The 19,765-nt window shown below is 35.2% G+C and overlaps 1 protein-coding gene across 1 annotated transcript; it reads left to right on the top strand.

The window, feature by feature from the left end:
• Positions 1-1,492: 1,492 nt before the first annotated feature.
• Positions 1,493-5,257, top strand: LOC149152998 (CASP-like protein 4C2). Its single transcript, XM_089439693.1, has 3 exons — positions 1,493-2,277; positions 4,073-4,208; positions 4,726-5,257. The coding sequence occupies exons 1-3, from the start codon at positions 1,955-1,957 to the stop codon at positions 4,966-4,968; spliced, it is 702 nt and encodes a 233-aa protein (XP_089295819.1). The 5' UTR covers positions 1,493-1,954; the 3' UTR covers positions 4,969-5,257.
• The last annotated feature ends 14,508 nt before the right edge of the window (positions 5,258-19,765 follow it).

The following is a 19,765-nucleotide window of genomic DNA, read 5'->3' as shown; positions in this document are numbered from 1 at the left end:
TTTTCAATGGATGAAATTGCAAATATTAATATTGTATAATTAAATTGCAATAGGAGTATGGAGGGTAATGAATCTAATTTTAAATAAAAATAACAATTTCATAATTCAAAATTATAATTTTGACAAAGATTAGTTAAATAGATGTTAATGATGACACTATAAAAAAGATAAAAAACTTAATTACGTAGACTTTTATAATTAGTGATAATGATGATTATTTTTTTTAAATTAAAATATGTCTTAGATTTTGAAATGTTAATTAATGATAATAATGATTATTTTTTTAATTAAAATATACCTTAAATTTTGAAATATTTAACTCTTCTAATAGACACTTCACCCATCATCAAAAGAAAATCTGCCAAATTAAAATTTTTAAAAAATTAAAATTATTACCATCAATTCACACAACAATATCAATATCAATATTTTTTCCAATTAAACATTTTCACTTTATAAAAACTTTAACTAACACTCTTTTCTAATATCATTTCAACTTTTAATATAATATATATTTAAAATTAATATTTTAAAATCTAAAACATAATTTACTTTTAAAAAACTGATACGTCAAAACCAGAATGATGTAATGTTTTTTTTTAAATAACAATTACACATCCAAATAAGAATGATGTAATGTTTCATTTTCTTAATTAACAATCATAATACAGTAAATACAATCATTTTCTTAATTAACAATCATAATACAATAAATACAAAACACAAACAAGTCAAAAAATTCACACAATACAAAAAAATGGTTTACAATAATTTTATGAAATATAAAATTTGTATTTAAATAATATAATGTTTTTTTTAAATAACTAATATAATTTTTCATTTTATTAATTAACAATTATAATACAATAAATACAAAGCACAACCCAGTCAAAAAATCACACCATACAAATAAAAATGGTTTACAATAATTTTGTAAAATATAATGTTTTTACAATAATTTTGTGAAATATAAAATTACCAAACATGACCTCCAAACCAACATCCAACCACCACTCTCTTCTCTCACTACTTTCCTTTTTTATTATTTTATTTTTAAATTTTCATCTCTCATTTCCTAATTTTAAAATTACCTCATAAATAATTTATTTGTCCCATCAACTGGATCAAAATAAATGATTATTTAATTTTAAATTGACTTTTCCTTTTCCCAAATAAAAACTTACCCCCAAAATTCCAAACATGAGGAGACTCACCAGTATTTTCCAAACTGGTTTAAAATCACCGGAGTCAAGATGTGTGTAACACGATTGGTTCAGAATAATTTGTTTAACAACTAACTAATGAAAATATGAGTGGCAACCCACACCCAACCAGGCACACTAACATGCTCTTGCTATGGTTAAGTGGACAGTGGACACCGTCTTTTTTCCACATAAACACAAATATGACGCAAAACAGCGTGCCCCCCCCACCCCGAGCAATCCGTGCTGTGTTGTTTGGAAATTGAAATGAATGAAGGGCCAGGAGACAGACAGATGTCCATTCTGGAAAGGGCAACTGCCAGTTGGTTGTGGTTACCTGTGGTGAGTCAAAGAACAAAGGGAGGAGGCAGGAATCAGTCCATACTTCCAACAAGATGAGTGAGACTCTAGTAGACTAGACTCTTCTTAGTCTCTTTTCTTCTTCTCAGCTCCTTGGTCGGCGGGCGAGCGGGTTAAATTTATTTTGGATTACAAGATGTCCAGGCAAGAGGTGTTGCGGGAGACTGTAATGCTTTCAATCTCGTGGGAGAAGGGCAGCGAGCTCGTGATCAGATTAGATTAGTTTAGTGTCTTGGCTGCTCTGTCTCTGTCTGATTGAACATTATGGTGACCATGTCAAGAAGACCTTGCCAACTGCATTTGCATTTCTATAAAGCCAACTGAAGTGAAGGGTTTCGATTTGCATAATTAGTGTGAACAGTGAGAGCAGGGGAGGGTGAGCAGGGTGTGGCATGCAGTCTCCAGAGCTGGCAAGTGAAGCCCTCAGACATGCGGCACAGCATAATGGGGATAGGCCTAGTCCAAGCCCTGATAGGGATAGGGGCAGGGGAAGGGGCTGGGGAGGGCAATACGGGGTTGGAAGAGCACATGCTTACTATTCTTCTTCTGCTTCATTATACAAGCTCAGGAGATTTAATACGCTCATTCTTGTCGTGCGTATTGTATCATTGTGTTTCTCCCTGGCAGCCTCCATATTCATGGCACTGAACATCCACAAATTCGGGAATGATACTTCTTCTAACAAGGCGAGGTGGTACGATTATGGTGCTTTCAGGTAAGTTTCCCCATTTCATTTCACTGTGATACCTTTCGTTTTGATGCCAGTTTTCTCCATGGTTCTTGTTTAGTTTAGTTTATATGGCATATGGTAATGGCCATTTTTGATTTTTTATATCTTTTCCAAGTCCTTGGAGAAACAAACCCAAAATCACACAGGACAGGACTTGCACTGGGCCTCAACATGTTCTTTGGGCTTGGCTGACCACAGTGAAAATGGACTGGTAGATCACTTAATACACGCTATTCAGTCTCACCAGTGCACAAAAGCCCGTAGGCATGCCAAATCCTTTTATTGGATTAAATAAGCCCATGCTTTTTTCTTTCCATAATTTTCTTTTTATCGATCCAGCGGGAGCTACTATTCTTGTTTTTGAATCATGCATCTGTCTCAATCAAGAGCAATGCTTTTACCAGTTCACCATGTGGGTAATCCCCCAAAAAGCCAAGACATGGTTTAGTGGGTGTGTCTTTATTGTCAGCAATGTTTTTGTTTGGTACAGCCTAATGGCCCAATGTTTTCTGACGTTTTCTTTTCATTCCTTTTGGGCATGAGATACATGCTATTCAACCTCAGCAGTGACTCCACAAAGCAATTCATTTTCGGGCATGATATACATGCTATTCAACCTCAGCAGTGGGTCCACAAAGCAATCCATTTTCAGTTTGGGCATGATATACATGCTATTCAACCTCAGCAGTGAGTCCACAAAGCAATCCATTTTCAGTCTGGGCATGATATACATGCTATTCAACCTCAGCAGTGAGTCCACAAAGCAATCCATTTTCAGTTTGGGCATGATACACATGTTATTCAACCTCAGCAGCGAGTCCACAAAGCAATCCATTTTCAGGATCCAAGAAGCCAATGCATTTTTTTATTGATGTTTTCTTTTCATTCTTTTTGGGCATGCTATACATTTTATTGAACCTCAGCAGTGAATCCACAGAGCAATCCATTTTCAGGATCCAAGAAGCCATTGCATTTTTTTATTTAATAATTTTTCTTTTGATTGATCTGAAAAAGTGCTAACCCCAACTTCACATCAGGAGAAATTTAAACCTTGCACCTTTCCCAATATACAACAATTCCTTTACCAATTCACCATGCGGTAATCCCTAAAGAAGCCAACCCAGAGAAGCCAACGCATGATTTTGTGAGTGTCTCTTATATCGTTTGCAATGTTTTTGTTTGGCAGGCCCAATTTTTTTCTCATGATCTTTGTCTTCCTTTTTGGGCAGATGCTTTGGCTTTGAATATATTGGATTGGTTTTCGGTCGTTTGTGATGTCATTTTATATGAAGGCGGTGAGTATTAAAGGACTCCAGTTGCCAAGTTTCCATTTTGATTGCACAATGCATGCTGTTTCAGCTGTAAAAGCCAGATGGCTGTGCTGAGAATCTTGTTGAGGCTAGTAAAAGTCAGTTATGTTGCTTGATGATATGGTGTCAATGCTGCCTGAGATCCATCTGAACACAACATTCCTTCTTAGTGCGACGGTAATGGATTAATGGTATTCCAGAAAACAAATGGAAGCTACCAATGCCTGTTTATATGTATAAGACTGTTGGCTTGTTTTTGGTTTTAAAAAGAAAGCAGAGACCAATCAGAAATGTCTTTGCTACATCAAAATCTTTTTGCAGTGCGGCACTAGACTGATATTTTTATTTGTTCCATTAAAAAAATTACAGACTATATCATTATATTTTGAAACTATTCCTCTAGATTAGTGAGGCACTTTTATTTTATGTTTTATAAATTGAAGTCTAATGTTCTTGTATTCACTCTACAGGTATGTTTTTGCTGCAAATGCTATTAATTGTATATACTCATCAGCTCAGATAGCTCTGGTTATGTGGGAACTCTTGAAGGGTAACACTTTGTTGCCTGAGATGATCCAAGTTTGGTTCGATTTTGGCCATGATCAGGTAATCCACTCTTATTTTTTGCTTGCGGATTTTTGTATGTTCAAAATGGTGCATAGATATGCACACAAAGATATATAAACAATGAAAATTATCCTCAAATGTCCCCTTCTACTTTGTTATGAATCGGGCAATTTTAAGATATGTGTTTTTAGCATTTGGAAACTTTGTCCAGGGAAGCACCTTTTCATCAAAGTACCATTAAGTGAGCCTATCTAACATTTGAATTTATAAACCAAGAAATTAGATAGTGTAGAATATTTTCAAACAGAATTGAAACTTTTAGCCATTCAGCAAGTCTATCGTTAGTTTAGTGTCATCATATTCCAGAAAACCTTTTACTCTGTTTCATTTATTGTTCCTGTCTTTATTTTTTTGCTCATTTTGATGGAAGTTTTTGTTATATTGTTTTTCAGCCCCTCAGATTCTAAATATCTGTGGCTTCAAGGCTATATTGGAATGTGTGTCATTGCTGCGTTTATATTCTGGATGAGAATAACCCATTATGTGTTGTGTGTAGGTATTTGCATATTTACTCTTATCAGCAAGTTCAGCAGGGACGGCATTGGCCCAAAATCTTCGAAGTGGGCACATATGGGTTGTATTAGATCACAGCTGCAAGGATGTGAATGCATTCTGTATTCAATCAGACATTGCCATTTCTTTGGGGTTTGGGGCATTCTTATTCTTGGCATCTGTTTGCCTTCTATCAGGATTTAGAGTTGCTTGCTTCATAATCACTAATTCTCGCTTTCACCTTTAGTAAAAACACAGTCAAGTGCTGCCTTCTTTCTCTTCCTTACCCACACTCATGTTAACCTATTATGCTCCCTTCAAGAAATTTATGTTTTAAACTCTTTTTTCAGCCAACAAATGAAACAAGCTTAGCGTTATAGCTGGAGCTTCTCATGTAATATGTATGTATTCTAATCAATTCCTTGGTCACTCTCAAGTACCGCGGCAATTGCAAGTTTGATTTCGGTCCTACAAATGTGAACAGTAAGATGAAAAACAAAACGTCCCCAAGAAAATTGCAAGTGTTCTTACTTTTTTCTCTATCTTTACTGATAAATGGATGGATGGATATATTGATAGATATCCAATGAGTTCAAAATTGGAGGTCTATGACGTTGGAGTTGTACTTTAGGATAAGAGCCTTAGACATAACAATCAATAGGTGTGATGAAAAATGTTCTAAGTTGGTGACACTGTCTATTATTTCCGATTTTTGGCATTTATTTGATGTTTCTGAACTCCAGTATTAGAAAACAATTTTGTGCATTTTTATAAAGATTTCCCTTGATTTGCTAATCATGTGCTGGCGTTGATAGTCTTCTGAAAAAGTGGTCGGATTTATTGCTTTCGGTTGCAGGAGGCCCACTGTACTGGCAAGTCTTTGAATATTTCCATCTTACAACTTCAATAATGTGGACATAAAATTCCACGATTCTTGGCCAAGAGGCAAGTGAATAACTTCCATCAATCCCATATATCCAAACTCCCTTACAAAATTATTAGTGGCATGTGCAAGATAGAACAAAAGTAAAGTTACTTTTTAAGCTCATGGTTGGACACTACACATTAAAAACATTTGACACCAATTGCACTAGATAACTCCACTCATCCCCGACAGTAACCACTATTCTAATATCCTATCCCAGCGCAGATAGGTCTTTTGTGATCCTTTTTGCATGATCGTCTGTGATGATTCTGTGCCCTGCAGTAACCACTATTCTAATATCCTATCCCAGCGCAGATAGGTCTTTTGTGATCCTTTTTGCATGATCGTCTGTGATGATTCTGTGCCCTGAGGACAAAGACCTTCATTTCAAGGAAATGCCACTCATATCCCTCTAACCCTAGCTTCTTTTATGACAGTGTACTTGTGCTGCTATCGAATGGATGGCTTTCTAATTGACATGCATGACTTTTGAAGTGTATGGTTGTAGTAAAATGTTGTCATGACATTTGAAGTGTATGGTTGTAGTAAAATGTTGTGCATATCTTGTAGAAGCATATCTTTTCTTACATCCTTGGGACTCGAGATGCACCGTGGCAATGCAGGTTTCTGATTATCCATTATGACGAGTTCTAGTTCATCACGATACGCTCTCAAGTCACGGTCTTTCCAAGGTTATTCTTGGGCAAAACTTTTATTACTAATGTATATATTCAGTCTTCGTAAGGTGATTAAGTGATCATGTTCTGCCATTTATGCAAAAACACACATAACAAGGCTAGCTTCTGGATTTCAGTTCACTATGGTGAGTTGTGGGTATTGCACCATAAACGGGTCTTCTATGATTTCATCGGCAAAAGCCCTTCCAAAAGGTCTGCAATCATGGCTAAAGTCAGGTAGTTACTAATTGGAAACCCAAACGTTGATCACTGAAACACAGCATTAAGATAGGTTATCATATTTAATCTTATTCATGGAGATTAATTTTTAAAGAAATTTAAATGTTTTATGATTTGGACTTTCTCTGGTGATGGCATCGTAATCTGATTATAGAAAAATTGCTGGAATTGCATTGTTATTGGATTTTTCTGGGGATCCCATCCAAATTTGGTTATAGAAAAATTGTTGGAATAGTAATGTTGTTAGATTTACATTTTTTATTGCATAAATGGACTCAGGCACTCAAAATCCTTCGTTGCACCTAGATGATACAATCTCAACCACCCATTATGTTAATAATGGGTAACCAGATTTTGGAGAAAAGTAATCCCAAAAAAAACTAAAAAAATCCAAATCATAACATCTTTACACTAATTTTATGTACTTTTAAATTAATTAGAGAAGGGACTTTTTAAACTTCTTGGCGGTCATGTTGAACCATTGGATTGCAAAGGCATTTGGAAAGATGATTACATTAGATTTACGACCATTGATTAAGATTCTAACATAAACATCAAAGTTAAAATGTTGGCGGGGACAGATGCTATAGCAACTGAAATCCTCCTGTACTCTGAAAAGTGATCTTCACCTATGCTATGTGACATATATCCTAACAATGTGAAGGGTGACAATTGCTTCAAACATTTGGAGATGTGACCAGTAAACATCCAGCGATGTAACATTACATGTAATATACGATAAATTATACGTCCCTTGATTCTGAATGTTTCATAATATTAAATTTATTCTTAGCGGATAATGCTTATCCTCTTTATATGATATAGATCTCAACAATGTGCAAAATGACAATTGCTTTAGAGGCTTTGGAAACAGTCAAACAATAAATATCTAGCAATGCAACATTAAATATAATGTATACTAAGATGTTCATTATTATTAACGATATGTTTCATTTAATGCTTCCATTTCTCTTTACATAATGCTACCCCTTACGCTGCAAGATTTGCATGGCATTATCCTCGCATCTCCAGCTAGCTGGATTATGCTCTCAGGTTTTTAAAAAGTGATTTAGTTTTCTAGTTTCTAGGAAGGCCTTCTTGGGTATCGTGTTTGTCCATTTATGTCTTGGGGTTTTGAAAAGTTACAGTTTCTAGGAAAGTCTAAGTGGGTATAGAGTTTGTCCTTCTGTGTCAGGTGATTTAATTATTTAAATTTTGGGGTGGTTATTGGGTTTGTGTGCATTTTCATATTAAATACTTTGCATACAAGTTATGTGTTTTCACAGGATATTTATTTGAAATTAGTTATCCAGAGTAATTTGATTCGCAAAAACATTATTGTGAGCAAAAGCATCATTGCTAGTGCTTGTTAACAGTAGATTGTCGGTGTGAACTGCATTGGTAGATGCTCGACATGTTAGTGGTCTAGGCAGATTGACTGTAATTTTATTACACGAGGGGAGAGCAGTATTATGATATCATTAGATTTTTTTCATCATAATAATAAGAGGAAATCATTTCATTTATTTTATATATTTGGTATATAGTGTAATTTTAAAATAAAATAGGTTTTTTAAATCTGTAATTTTTAAATAAAATATGTTCCGAAAAAATCTTCACAAAGGTTTATAACATTTTTAAAAAGTGATCTCTCCCTATGTTTATAACACTTTTAAAAAGTATAAAGTTTTAATTTCAAGGTTTTAAGTGCAATACAAAAATGATTATATAATAATGAGTAAAAAAGAAATGGTAGAAACCAAATGTGAAGCCACTAAGTTGTAATAAAGATAAAGTTTAAGGCTAAAGTAAAAATGATGGATCTTGTATTCAAAGGAGGGTTGTGGTCATTTCGCTTTTGATCTCACCCTACCATTGGTGGCTTGTTAGTAGGTGATATAGGGTTTTATTTGTCATCATTTTATTAGTTAGGGTGTTTCTCCATTGAGATGGCCAAGTTAAATTTGGAGAACTCGTGGTTGTTGAATCAAGGGAGATGGTCAATTGTGGCGCTTTTTGCATTTACCTGGACATTCCTTCTGCTCTTAAACTAGGGGGTTTGCTCTGTGATGTAGCTTGCAATTAGATTCTTGCCAATAGATCAAAGTAAGGGGGTGTGAACCCTTGAGGGACATTGACATATAGTGTAAGGAGTTGACACTTTAACACTCTAATAGTGCCTAAAATGTGCTGATTTGAGGTATAACTTCCTATATTGACCTTAGGTTTGCAAGTGAAGGTTAAAACAAATTAGAGCTCCATCATACTAGGTAAACTTGTCAAAATGTGCATTCTACATTCATATAATTTATCCATATTAGAACTAAAAGTTCTATTCTAACATGATGCCATGCTATTTGGAATTTTAGTACCCATGGAAGCTTATCATTGAGAAATAAGGAGGAGTTGATAACTCAAATTTAAGGTCCACTCCCAAACTAAATTAGCGTATGGAAAAAAAAAAACCAAAACATATGCTTAATGCTTTCATATTTATGATGGGAAGGGTATTTGGGTTACGAAACTCCAAGTTACTTCAGGCATTGGCCAAGCAGTTGGTCAATGACTAAAATAATGACTAACATGGATTTTTTGGGCTTAATTAGACCTTGCTACAATGCATGATATAGCTAAGTACATTGTTTAGAGGCCACACTCCAAATCTTGTTTAACTTGACATTGATCATTGGCTCGTGGTTGAGTGATTGATACCCTTCAACAAGTTTATATTTCTTAGATCCTTCTGAGCAATTCCATTTCTAGTGTCTCCATTATGTGGCTAGTGTGTACATGGCCAACTTGAGAAACATGTCATTGGAGACCAACCCTAAATATACTCAACAATGTATTTCTTTATTGTGCTTAATTGAAATCATGATTTCTATATGGTTTAATAATGGTGTGTGTAACGTTCAGAGAGATCCACTATGTCCATGATACAATTTTTTAATTGACACTTTGTTGATAAATAAATTATATCTTCATAATGAAAGAGTAGACCACTAGATGAAATGATCATTTGAAGGACAACCTTGTACAAGGCAAGACAATCTCTTAAGAAAGGTGGTGCTTGATAGCTTCCCAATTCTTCTAGATACTTGAGACACAAATGTACCTTGGTCTTGAGCTTCAACTAGAGTTAACAATAAACATTGGAAATTGAAATTCTCTAGTGCTTTTTACCTAACATGGCTTCTTGCAAAATGTAATTCCACAAGAGTGGTTTCCACCTTTATGACACTACAATGTGAATCACCCATTTTTTACACATGTTCTAAGCTTGTCTAAAAGAACCAATCAACCCCAAACCACCCCACTCCTTATGGCTATAACAAACCCCTAGTTGTATTGAGCAAAGTCATTTTTTGTTGTTATATTGACACAAATAAAGTGTCGAAGGAGCTTCTCCAGTGGTTGACAAGCTATGACAAATTGGACCTGAAAAGTGTAGTAGTACACATAAGTAGTAACCAACTTTAATGGAAATTTGCTACAATGACACCCCCAAATGGCTTTTCATGAATCTTAGAAGAAAAAGGGGATTACTAGGAACTTACACACTTAATCATGTTAAGTCAATGGCCAACCTTAATTGGGTAACTAGGTAAGAATATCTTTCTAAGCTATCTTGTAGCAGTGCATTTTGGCCATTTATAATTTGGAGCTTCGGGCTTTGTTGAATATTTATATACAATTTATGATGTCTTCCACTGGCTCTTTTTTCTCGAAGTTGGCAAGAAAATAATTATGAAAAAATACCCATCAACTATTTGTTAACTTCATGCCCTAAGAAGGGGATACCTTTGATTTGAATGTTAGTAATGCAATGTTGAAAGGGTTAATTGAGGGCCTCTTTGTCCAACACAAGTATCAAGTCTGGAGGGAAACTTTGCACAATCAACCCAAACAAGAGAACTTTCTCAAATTTGTCTCAATCAACAAAAATGGATGTTGAAACATCTAAAGATAAAGCTTCCACAAACAAAACAAAATTTTGGGAAACTCAAGTGTACACAACAATGCCAAGATGAGGCAAATCAACATGGTCATACATTTTTTCAAAATCTAGATTGATGAAAAGGGTTTTTGGCACCATGCATCTAGTCCATTCCATACCATCATAAGCAATGATTATCTTGTCAACAATGAATCATCCTTTAATAGAACATTTTTTCTTTAGATTGATGATTTGAGGTAAGATATATCAATATTGTGAGTCTAAATCTTTGGCCAAAATATTGTTAGAAACATTGAGGAGAGTAATTAGTTTTGAGTCCCCCACTTTTGGGATAAACTTTATAAAGCCTCTATTAATAGGAACCCTAAGCTATTTATTCCATAGTGCTTCCTTGTAAACCTCGAGCAAGTTGGGCCTAATGACATTCCATGTGGCTTTGAAAAACTCACATGGTAAGTCATACAACCCAAGAGATTTAATCTATTAAAACTCTAGTAGAGTAATTTTTTGGTCACACATCCTTCCATGTTCTCAGGATACTTATTGAGGGATAAGGGCAATGCACCTTTAGAACATGGCTACCCACTAAGTGTTATCATTTCTTAGGATGAAAAATATTGTGATAATGGCTAAGAAATTCATTCTCAATCCCTTTTTGGTTGGTTATTGTTTTTAATGATATCTTTAGTGTGCCAATATTTTAAGAAGCTTTCTTGATCACTACTGTTTTCAAAAGACCTTATTGGGTTAGTGCTTGGTTTTAAGTAAGTGGCACTAAGATTCAATTTGGGCACCTGAAGCCTTTTCAATCTCATCTACCTTCAAAACGCACTTAATCTTAGGCCCATGGATGGAAGAGCTTCAATGCTTCATCATAAGGAGTAAGCTGAAATCATCAAGCTTGTTCTTTAAATTCCTTCTTAGCCACTTTATGGAAGGAACATTACATCACTAACATTTGCTAGCCGAACCCTTGCAGGGCACTATAATCCAATTGAAGGCATCATTTCAACATTTAATCCAACCATTGTCCCCTCATGCCTTGGGCAACAAATTCCAAATCCACATAACCACTTGGACACACACCAATGTTGCAAATGGGAGACAATAAATAAGTAATGATGGACTTAGGAAACCTCATCTTGGTTTCTCCCCACAAGATTGAGATAACAATGAGTTGTTGGTATGAAAATTTAACTCATCTCGATGCTTGCATCACCTTCCCACCATCATAGTGAAATAATAGTTTTATTCTCATCATTATGTCGATATGCTTTGTAGCTCTCTTAGGGATGGCCCTAAGGTTAGACCATGTGAACCAAAACCATGATGAATCACCTTTTTAGGAACAATTGGGGTTAAAAGACCAAGTTTGTCCATTCTCGGACATTCCAAGCCATGTGCCATTGTTGGGGGATAAAGAGACGGTGAACCCTAATTTTATCATCTAAAGACTCCACATTGTTAATGTCACAACAGAGTAACTAATTGACTTATAAAAGGTATTCATTTAGCACGTTCCATAACAATGTCCTCTTTTGTTTCACCCACACCACTCTGTGAGACTGGTCCATTTTGTGGCTAGTTATGCATGTCAAGAACTTAGGCAAGATAAGTGTGGCTTCCATCACCCCTCCATATGCATGATATGAACCATTTTCACCTCATGAATATATTTGTTGCCTTCAACAAAATGGGTTTGAGAAATCGTAGTAATTAATGAGGGGTATCAAAAGAATCTACCTTGGTTAGCAGGGTGCAATCCCTAATCCTATGGTCATGACTTTGGCAACAAAATAAAGTATTCAAAAGGACGATATACTTAGCAATGTGATGGATGACCTTTCACCTGACTTTGATTAAAACTCACATACATAAGTTTTGGGATAGGTTGGCTTGAATGCGTACATGTTTTTGAGGGTAGTGGTTAAAGAAATGTTGGTTCCCATGGAAAATCACTACTTAAGGGGAGTAAAAGTGCACTTAAGCAAATCCTATTGTTGTATGGGGAGGAATACAAATTCAAACGAAGGAAGACAATGTAATTGAGTAGAGTTATTTGTAATAAAGTTCTCAAACCCCTCAAGGAATATCACTAGGGTATTGAGACACATTTAGGCCATCTATGCCAACCTCCAAAGCATAACTATTTTCTTCAAAAAAATGCAAATGTTTTTTTGTCAGGGTCTTGGTGGCCACATATATCTAGCTGTATGGCTCCCAAGGCTCTTTAATGAAGCCCTAATGATATACTTGGGTGACATTCTACCTCCAAAGTAACTTAAAAGGGTTATGTTGATTGGAAAGATTGCATCATTGCTAATTCCTTAATACTTGAAAGATCACCATTCAAGGAATTGGGAAAAGGATCATTATTTGTTGCTCAAAATGGAAGAACTTAAAGGTTCAACACTCTCTAAGGTTATGCATCAAAACTCAATCCATTTCCAAACCCACAAGAAAATTCATTGGTTCACACAAAACAATTAGCAAACCCAAGATCACTTGAATATTGGAAACACTACAACTTGAAAGTGCAACAAGCAAGATATCAACAAAACTCAAGCAAATTCAAACAAAAAGATTAAAAACAAGATCACTATAACATCCTCTAATCTAATTCAAATCCCATCTTTAGATTCTCCAAATCTCTTGAATGGTAGGGTAGTGAAAACATTACCTTCCAATGTCCTTCCATGCAAAAAAACTACAACTAACATAGTGAGAAATCACAAAACACAACATCAAGTGATCATGCATGTGCTACCATATTCAATACCTCCCTACACTTAAATGGTTCATTGTCTACAAAAGGAAACCATATTTATTAGAATAACTCAAGTTGTAACAAGTAAGAGAGCAACATAACTCAAACCATTTGCAAAATATAGTAAACAGAGTTAGATTCTGTTAAGAATTGGCATGAGTGAGAAATGACAAGCAAATTGGTGGGAAAGGCGTTAAGCCATTGTGTTTATTGTATTGATCCCAATATATGAATTATAATACACAATTCACCTTCTAAATCTTCTACATCTTACTGCTAACTCATTAGTGGATCATGATAACACCTCATCAAGATAAGAGTTGTTTAAGAATTTGTGTTTGTCTAGGGATTCACAGTGTAACATCGCCCCCCTCCCCCCTCAATCACAAGTTTGAATAATTGTACAACACTTATAACTTGAGCCCAAAATATGAATTATATTACATCAATTGACCTTCTAGATCTTACTGACAACTCATTAGTGGATCATGATAACGACTCATCAAAATAAGGATTGTTTCAGAATTTGTGATTGTCTCGGGACTCACAATGTAGCATCCACCCCTCAATCATAAGTTTGAATAATTGTACAACACTTGTATCAATATATTTTGTCATCTTTAATTTGAAACTCTTGAACTGTGCTTCAATCAAGATATGCTTGAAAAACCACCAATATCTAAATATCTGGAAGCGAACAATTGTGATGTCTAAACATTTCTATTGAATAATTGAAATGATTATAATTTTTTTGTTGAGACCAACTACTATGCTGAAATTCTGAATTGTTGATTGAAATTTGATTGATAAGACTTCGAAACTTGAAGCCTGAATATATGATATTCCCCCTTGTTAGGTGCAAGGTGAGAAGTTTTCAATAGTTACATTCTGGAAAGAATTCAAGCTAGGGCATTGTATTCTTTAGGTGATGGTTTTTCTGGTCGACCATTAACCATCTTCCATGAAAACTGGTGCTTTATGGTTTGACACTAGCCAGTTTTCTTTGAATAATGTGGTGGTTTTTGGATGACCACTAACCAATTTGATTTGAGGAATGTGGTGGTTTCTTGTTTGCCACTAACCACCTTTACTTAATCAATTTAATCCCCCCTTAAAGGTGTAGGAGAGTTTCTTTTATCATTTTTATCCTTCCACCCTTTAGCAGCGGAGAGTTCCTCCTTTGACTTCATCCTTTTTTGTGTGTCTTTACTTTTGTTTTGATTAGGTGGTAAGATTGATATAGTTGTTTCACTTCTTGATTCCATCTCTAGGAATTTATCCATCCATAATTGAATATCATTCTAGCCTACTTCTGATTGTGAGATTTTTTTGAAGTTATTTCTCTTCCCACAATGAAGACAATGATGGAGATCAAAACATTGACTCTCCATATGACCATCTCTTTTACATTTCTAAGACATTTTAATAAAATTCTGTACATCTTCAAGGAATTTTGTACTCACAAATTGAATTGGTTTAGAGTACTCTGGAATATGCAAGCTATTATATTTGTTGTATCCCAATCCATGCTGATTTCCGTTGAATGAGATTTCTTCCCAAGATCTGACAACCATCTTGGAAAGCTCTTGTTGTTATTCTTTGACATCTTCAAATTCATCGTTGTTATTATTGTTGCTATCTTTCTGTGATGGTGACTCATCTACAATCATTAGGCCTTTTGTATCACAAGGATTTATCATCTGCATTACTTCATCTATGTTACATATTGCATCACACTTTTGAATAAGATATTTTGTACAACACGTTGCATCACTTTGCTCTATTAGCTCCTCTGTGCCACAACTTGCATCAACTATCTAGATGAATTCATTTGTATCATGAGATGCATCAGCCTTTTTTATTAGATCTTCTATATCACAAATTGCATTGACCTTCACTGTAGATGTTGCATCAATCATATCATCAATTTGATCTTTCTTTCCTCTTAATTTAGTTTGAAGTTCATCAAACAATTGATCGTTCATGTCTATTTCTCTTTGAAAATCTTTTACAGATGTTATCGTCTCAACCATTTGATCAATCATGGTTTGGTTTCGCTGTAATTTCCACTAAGTACTTTAATTTTATTGTGAAATTCATGGTTGTACTCTAGCAAATCTTTAATTTCTCGAGAGACATTTAGTAGACATTTTCCTCCTTTTCCCATTTTTCACTCAACATGTTCACTTGTCATGCTCCCTTGTATTCACTCACTTGCCTATGTGTCACGCTCTCTAGATTCAAGTCACTTTAGGGTGTAAGCTACTATAGATCATGCACCATAAAGTATCAATTTTTCAATGATTAACCCACTTCAACTGATCTCCTTAATCAATTTTAGGTAGGTCACTTTACAACAAATAACCTTGTAATTATAAATTACCTTAGGCCCCCTTATTCAATTTCAGGGTGATCTAGGACAAGGAGCAAAAATATGAGTGTATTACAATATTTTCTTGTGACTACAAGAATGTATAATAAAAACACTACATGGATATTGAATTCCAAGATTTACTTAAGCTTTCAAGCCTTCAACCTTTAACCTATGGAAATATGAAAATTTATCTCTTTGAATAAAAAATTTATAATCTCTGTTATAGATTAAAGCATCCTTGAATACCCCTATCCTTTTAAATATCCTCCAAAATCCTCATCCTTTTTTTTCTTTAGCCCGAGGAAAAAATCATAACTTATTTATATAGATAAACAAAATTACATTTTTTAAATACCAAATACCACACGGGCTTCGCTCAATGAGCCTATGACATATCACGTGCGTTTTTGCATGCTAAACAATACCCTTAATTTGACTACATATTGGAAAATACCTCTAAAAATCACATTATTTAACCCCCTACCAATACGTACCCAAAAAACCTTCCTAATTTAAAAAACCGCTACTTTCGCTAGATATTCTGGGTATCCATTTTTTCATTAACATTTTTTAATACCCCTTTATAATTTTTCACTAACTTTGAGCTCCATTTTTTTATACCTTCCAATATAAAAACCCTTTACCCCAAATTATATGCTCAATATATTATGTCATTTTTTCCTCAATATATATGCCCTAGTATGAATGTATGTGGTATGGTATTTCTCCCCTCGTGAAACCCCCATGGAAAATACACAAGGTGAGAGTGTATTCACACCAGATCTACCTAGATCCATATAATGGCCACACAAAATATTTAATCTCCCATAAGAAAATAAATAGAATTTGCATCAGTGAACCATAAGGGTCCGCACAAAAAATACCACAGAAATGAAATAGAGTTCATAACTCATGATCATTTTGATACTAAATCAAAGCATATAGCCTAAAAGGATTCATCATCATTGTCACCACAACTGATAACAACCTATAACATATGAAGAGAAAATAAAAACCAAAAGTCAAGAGGATCCATTAAGCCTAAGAGTCGAGCCTTTCCATGAACGAGCAATGAAATAACCTATAGTGATAATCATTCAGGACCTATTCAATTGACCAAAGGCCTCAATCCAATTGAATGCCTTCCTTAGAAAGCTGATCCACATCACTGTTTCGTTCCCTATAAATATGAGTATAAGAAAAATTAACATAAGAATGCTTTATCCTCTGTAAATTCTCCAATATATGAGTAAGGTGCAAGTAGTGACACAGTTGGATATTGTTGCCCTGATTTATAACTAGTAAGGAGTCACCAAATACTTGGAGCTAATCACAACCCTTGTCACGCACAAAATCCATTAATGAGGAATAACTTTAGTAGGTTGTTTGTACCCCTCCTAAGTTCCATACTAACTTTGAAAAAATGTTGATCTCATAAATAAAGAACAAAGCCACCCCCACAAGAGAATTTTTCACTCTGTGCAACTCCATCAAAGAACCCCCATGGGTGAGATATGTTAGGCTCTTTCGGGAGCATGAACATATTCTTGGAAGAGACCAAAGGCTGATGAAAATGAGAAAGAATGGATAAAAAATCAACAAGCACCCAATCCGACGAAGAGCTCTTGTTTGGAAATATTTCCTTGTTTCTTTCAACCCATACACCTCGACAGATAAGCAAAGGTAAGGCCTTGAATGATTTATTATTCTTATTTTGGACCTGAGACCTCCATTTCTCTTCAAAACATGGACCTTTCCAAACAAATCCATGATAAAAAACTGCACCACACATATGCCAAATATGACTAGAGAAAGGGCATTCAACAAAGAGGTGTTCTATATGGATTCAATGTTTGACTTGGAGAGTGAACACCGAACAAGACGAATATTATGACTCCTTTCAAGCAGATCCCATGTAGGAATTTTTTTTTCTAGAATGAACCACATGAATATGCAAGCTTTTGCTGGGCATTTCACCTTCCAAAATCCTCTCCACCACCCTTCCTCAGCCTCCTCCGCAATAACCAAATTTAAGTGACGATCCCCATCTTGGTCGTATAAATGCTGATTGGAGTATGAGCCCAAACCAACTCATCTTCATTCTTGGAAATTATGATACAGGCCACATCTATAGCATCAAGATAGCCCCTCCAGTTTTCCTTGAAATCCCATTCGATCTTCAAGTCTTTGAATGAAGATCAACCTTGACACCATAAAGTGGTATGGTCTGGGAAATTTATATCGGCCAACCTTAAGATGCCCCTATCCATGAGGAAATCAATAAGATCCCAAGGTAGGTGATGAGCTTGACCACAACCAAGCCAGAGATCCTTTCCCATCAAACCTTTAACCCATTTCCAATCTTCCAAGCCAAGCCTAAAGCAAGAAGATCCAAAGAGTTAGAATAACATGCCATATAATTGGAATACTAACACGGGGATTATCCCACAATCGAATCTAGTCTTCAAGAGAAAAATGATGGATATATTTATGATGGACTACTTGCATTCACAGTCTGAAAGTATACAAGAGTCTCCATCCACAAATAGTTGCCAGAGCCTTCGAAAACCAGAAAATATTTTTAAGTTCTCATCCACCTAGCAATTTAGGCACCGCTATACACTTCTTGTTAACCCATGGAAGAACAAAGTGTTCCTAAGTGCCAACCCATAAAAATTTAAAACAAATCCTTCTAGCTTTTTCCAGGACTCCCCAGGGAATCCAAGTTTCTGAAATCCAATACACAGGAATAACTTCCAAGACTGATTATACCAAACTAGTCTCTTTGCCCTTAACAACCACCTAAGTCTCTAGAGTTTTATATTTTTTCTAGCTTTTCTATTAACCAAAACCAATCTTCTTTCTTATAGTAGTTTGGTTTCATATTAAAACCAATATATTTTAGAACCACATCCATTTCAATAAAGGGAAATGGGAACATATTCTTGAGATTCCTCACTTCATGATCTACCAAATTTTGAAATGAAATAGAAGACTATCCAATGTTAACCAACATAACCATAACTACTCCAAAGAGATTAATGATTTTAGGTAGCTTGGAAACATCTCTACATGTTCCATTACAAAATATTAATATGTCATCAACAAAAAGTAAATGTGTAATTGCTAGATCATTAGCAATAACAACTCCCTGAAATTTTCCTCTACGATTAGCTTCAACCATAAGGTGACTGAGACCCTCCACTACCAGAAGAAACAATAAAGGAGACAGGGGGAATCCTTGTCTCATCCCACACTATGCATGGAAGAAAGGAGAGGCAAACCCATTTATAAAAACAACAAAGGACACCGATTGTATGCACCCCATCACCTAAATCACAAACCAATCCCAAAACCTAGATGAGTTAGGAGAAGCCTTATGTACATCCAACTAACATGATAAGCCTAAGAGAGATAAAGTTTGATGACAACTCCACTTAATCTGAGGGTTTTTATACTATGAATCCCCTTTTGATCTACTCCTATAGCCTCATGGATTTGTTTGCCATCAAGGTGTTGTAGCTACTATAAGACCCTCCAAAATTTTTCCTACCTTCAAATTTTGGAGCCTCCTTATGATCATGTCATCTTTTGTTTCAAGCCATTAATGTCATGCTCGGTCATGTTGTCTAAGTGTTCAAGTATTCATTTAGAAATCCTAAGTGTCACAACTACTTGCTTTCACATGCCCAACTCTTAATGTCTTCATAAGCACTTTCCAAGATATGCTAATCACACTCCATAGTGACAGTGTTGTGCAGTCCTCACTGAAAACCATTGTGTAGTCCTTGTCAATAATGATTGCATAATTCCTAGTGATAGTGATTGCATAGTTCCCAAAGAGAGTGTAGGGGAATCCTTTATAAACGTTGATTGCACACTCCTTGTTGAAAGTGACAACACACTTCTTCAAGTTAGCACTGTCACACTTCCAAGTGGCAGTTAACTCACTCTTGACTTCTAGTTTCCCGACATGCACTGAGCACACTCACAAACCCTAACCATAATTGCATGTCTACTCTCCCTATATAAAGATACTAGCCCAGAGCCCATTTCACACTTATATTTTTCTTTTGAGATTTGTGCACTTTTGGAGCACAAGG

This window comes from Pinus tabuliformis, chromosome 9, assembly GCF_031772625.1.
Source record: "Pinus tabuliformis cultivar Carrire ecotype Pingquan chromosome 9, CPIR1, whole genome shotgun sequence".
In the NCBI taxonomy this organism is placed as follows: domain Eukaryota; kingdom Viridiplantae; phylum Streptophyta; class Pinopsida; order Pinales; family Pinaceae; genus Pinus; species Pinus tabuliformis.
The sequence above is the reverse complement of the archived record's forward strand: the minus strand, read 5'-3'. Positions and strand labels throughout refer to the sequence as shown.

Bases quoted from the DNA above. Each gene is read 5' to 3' on its own strand.
- LOC149152998 (XM_089439693.1), top strand. From the start codon at position 1,955: ATGCAGTCTCCAGAGCTGGCAAGTGAAGCCCTCAGACATGCGGCACAG. The intron at 2,278-4,072 runs GTAAGTTTCCCC...TTCACTCTACAG, and splicing joins TACGATTATGGTGCTTTCAG to GTATGTTTTTGCTGCAAATG. The intron at 4,209-4,725 runs GTAATCCACTCT...TGTTGTGTGTAG, and splicing joins TCGATTTTGGCCATGATCAG to GTATTTGCATATTTACTCTT.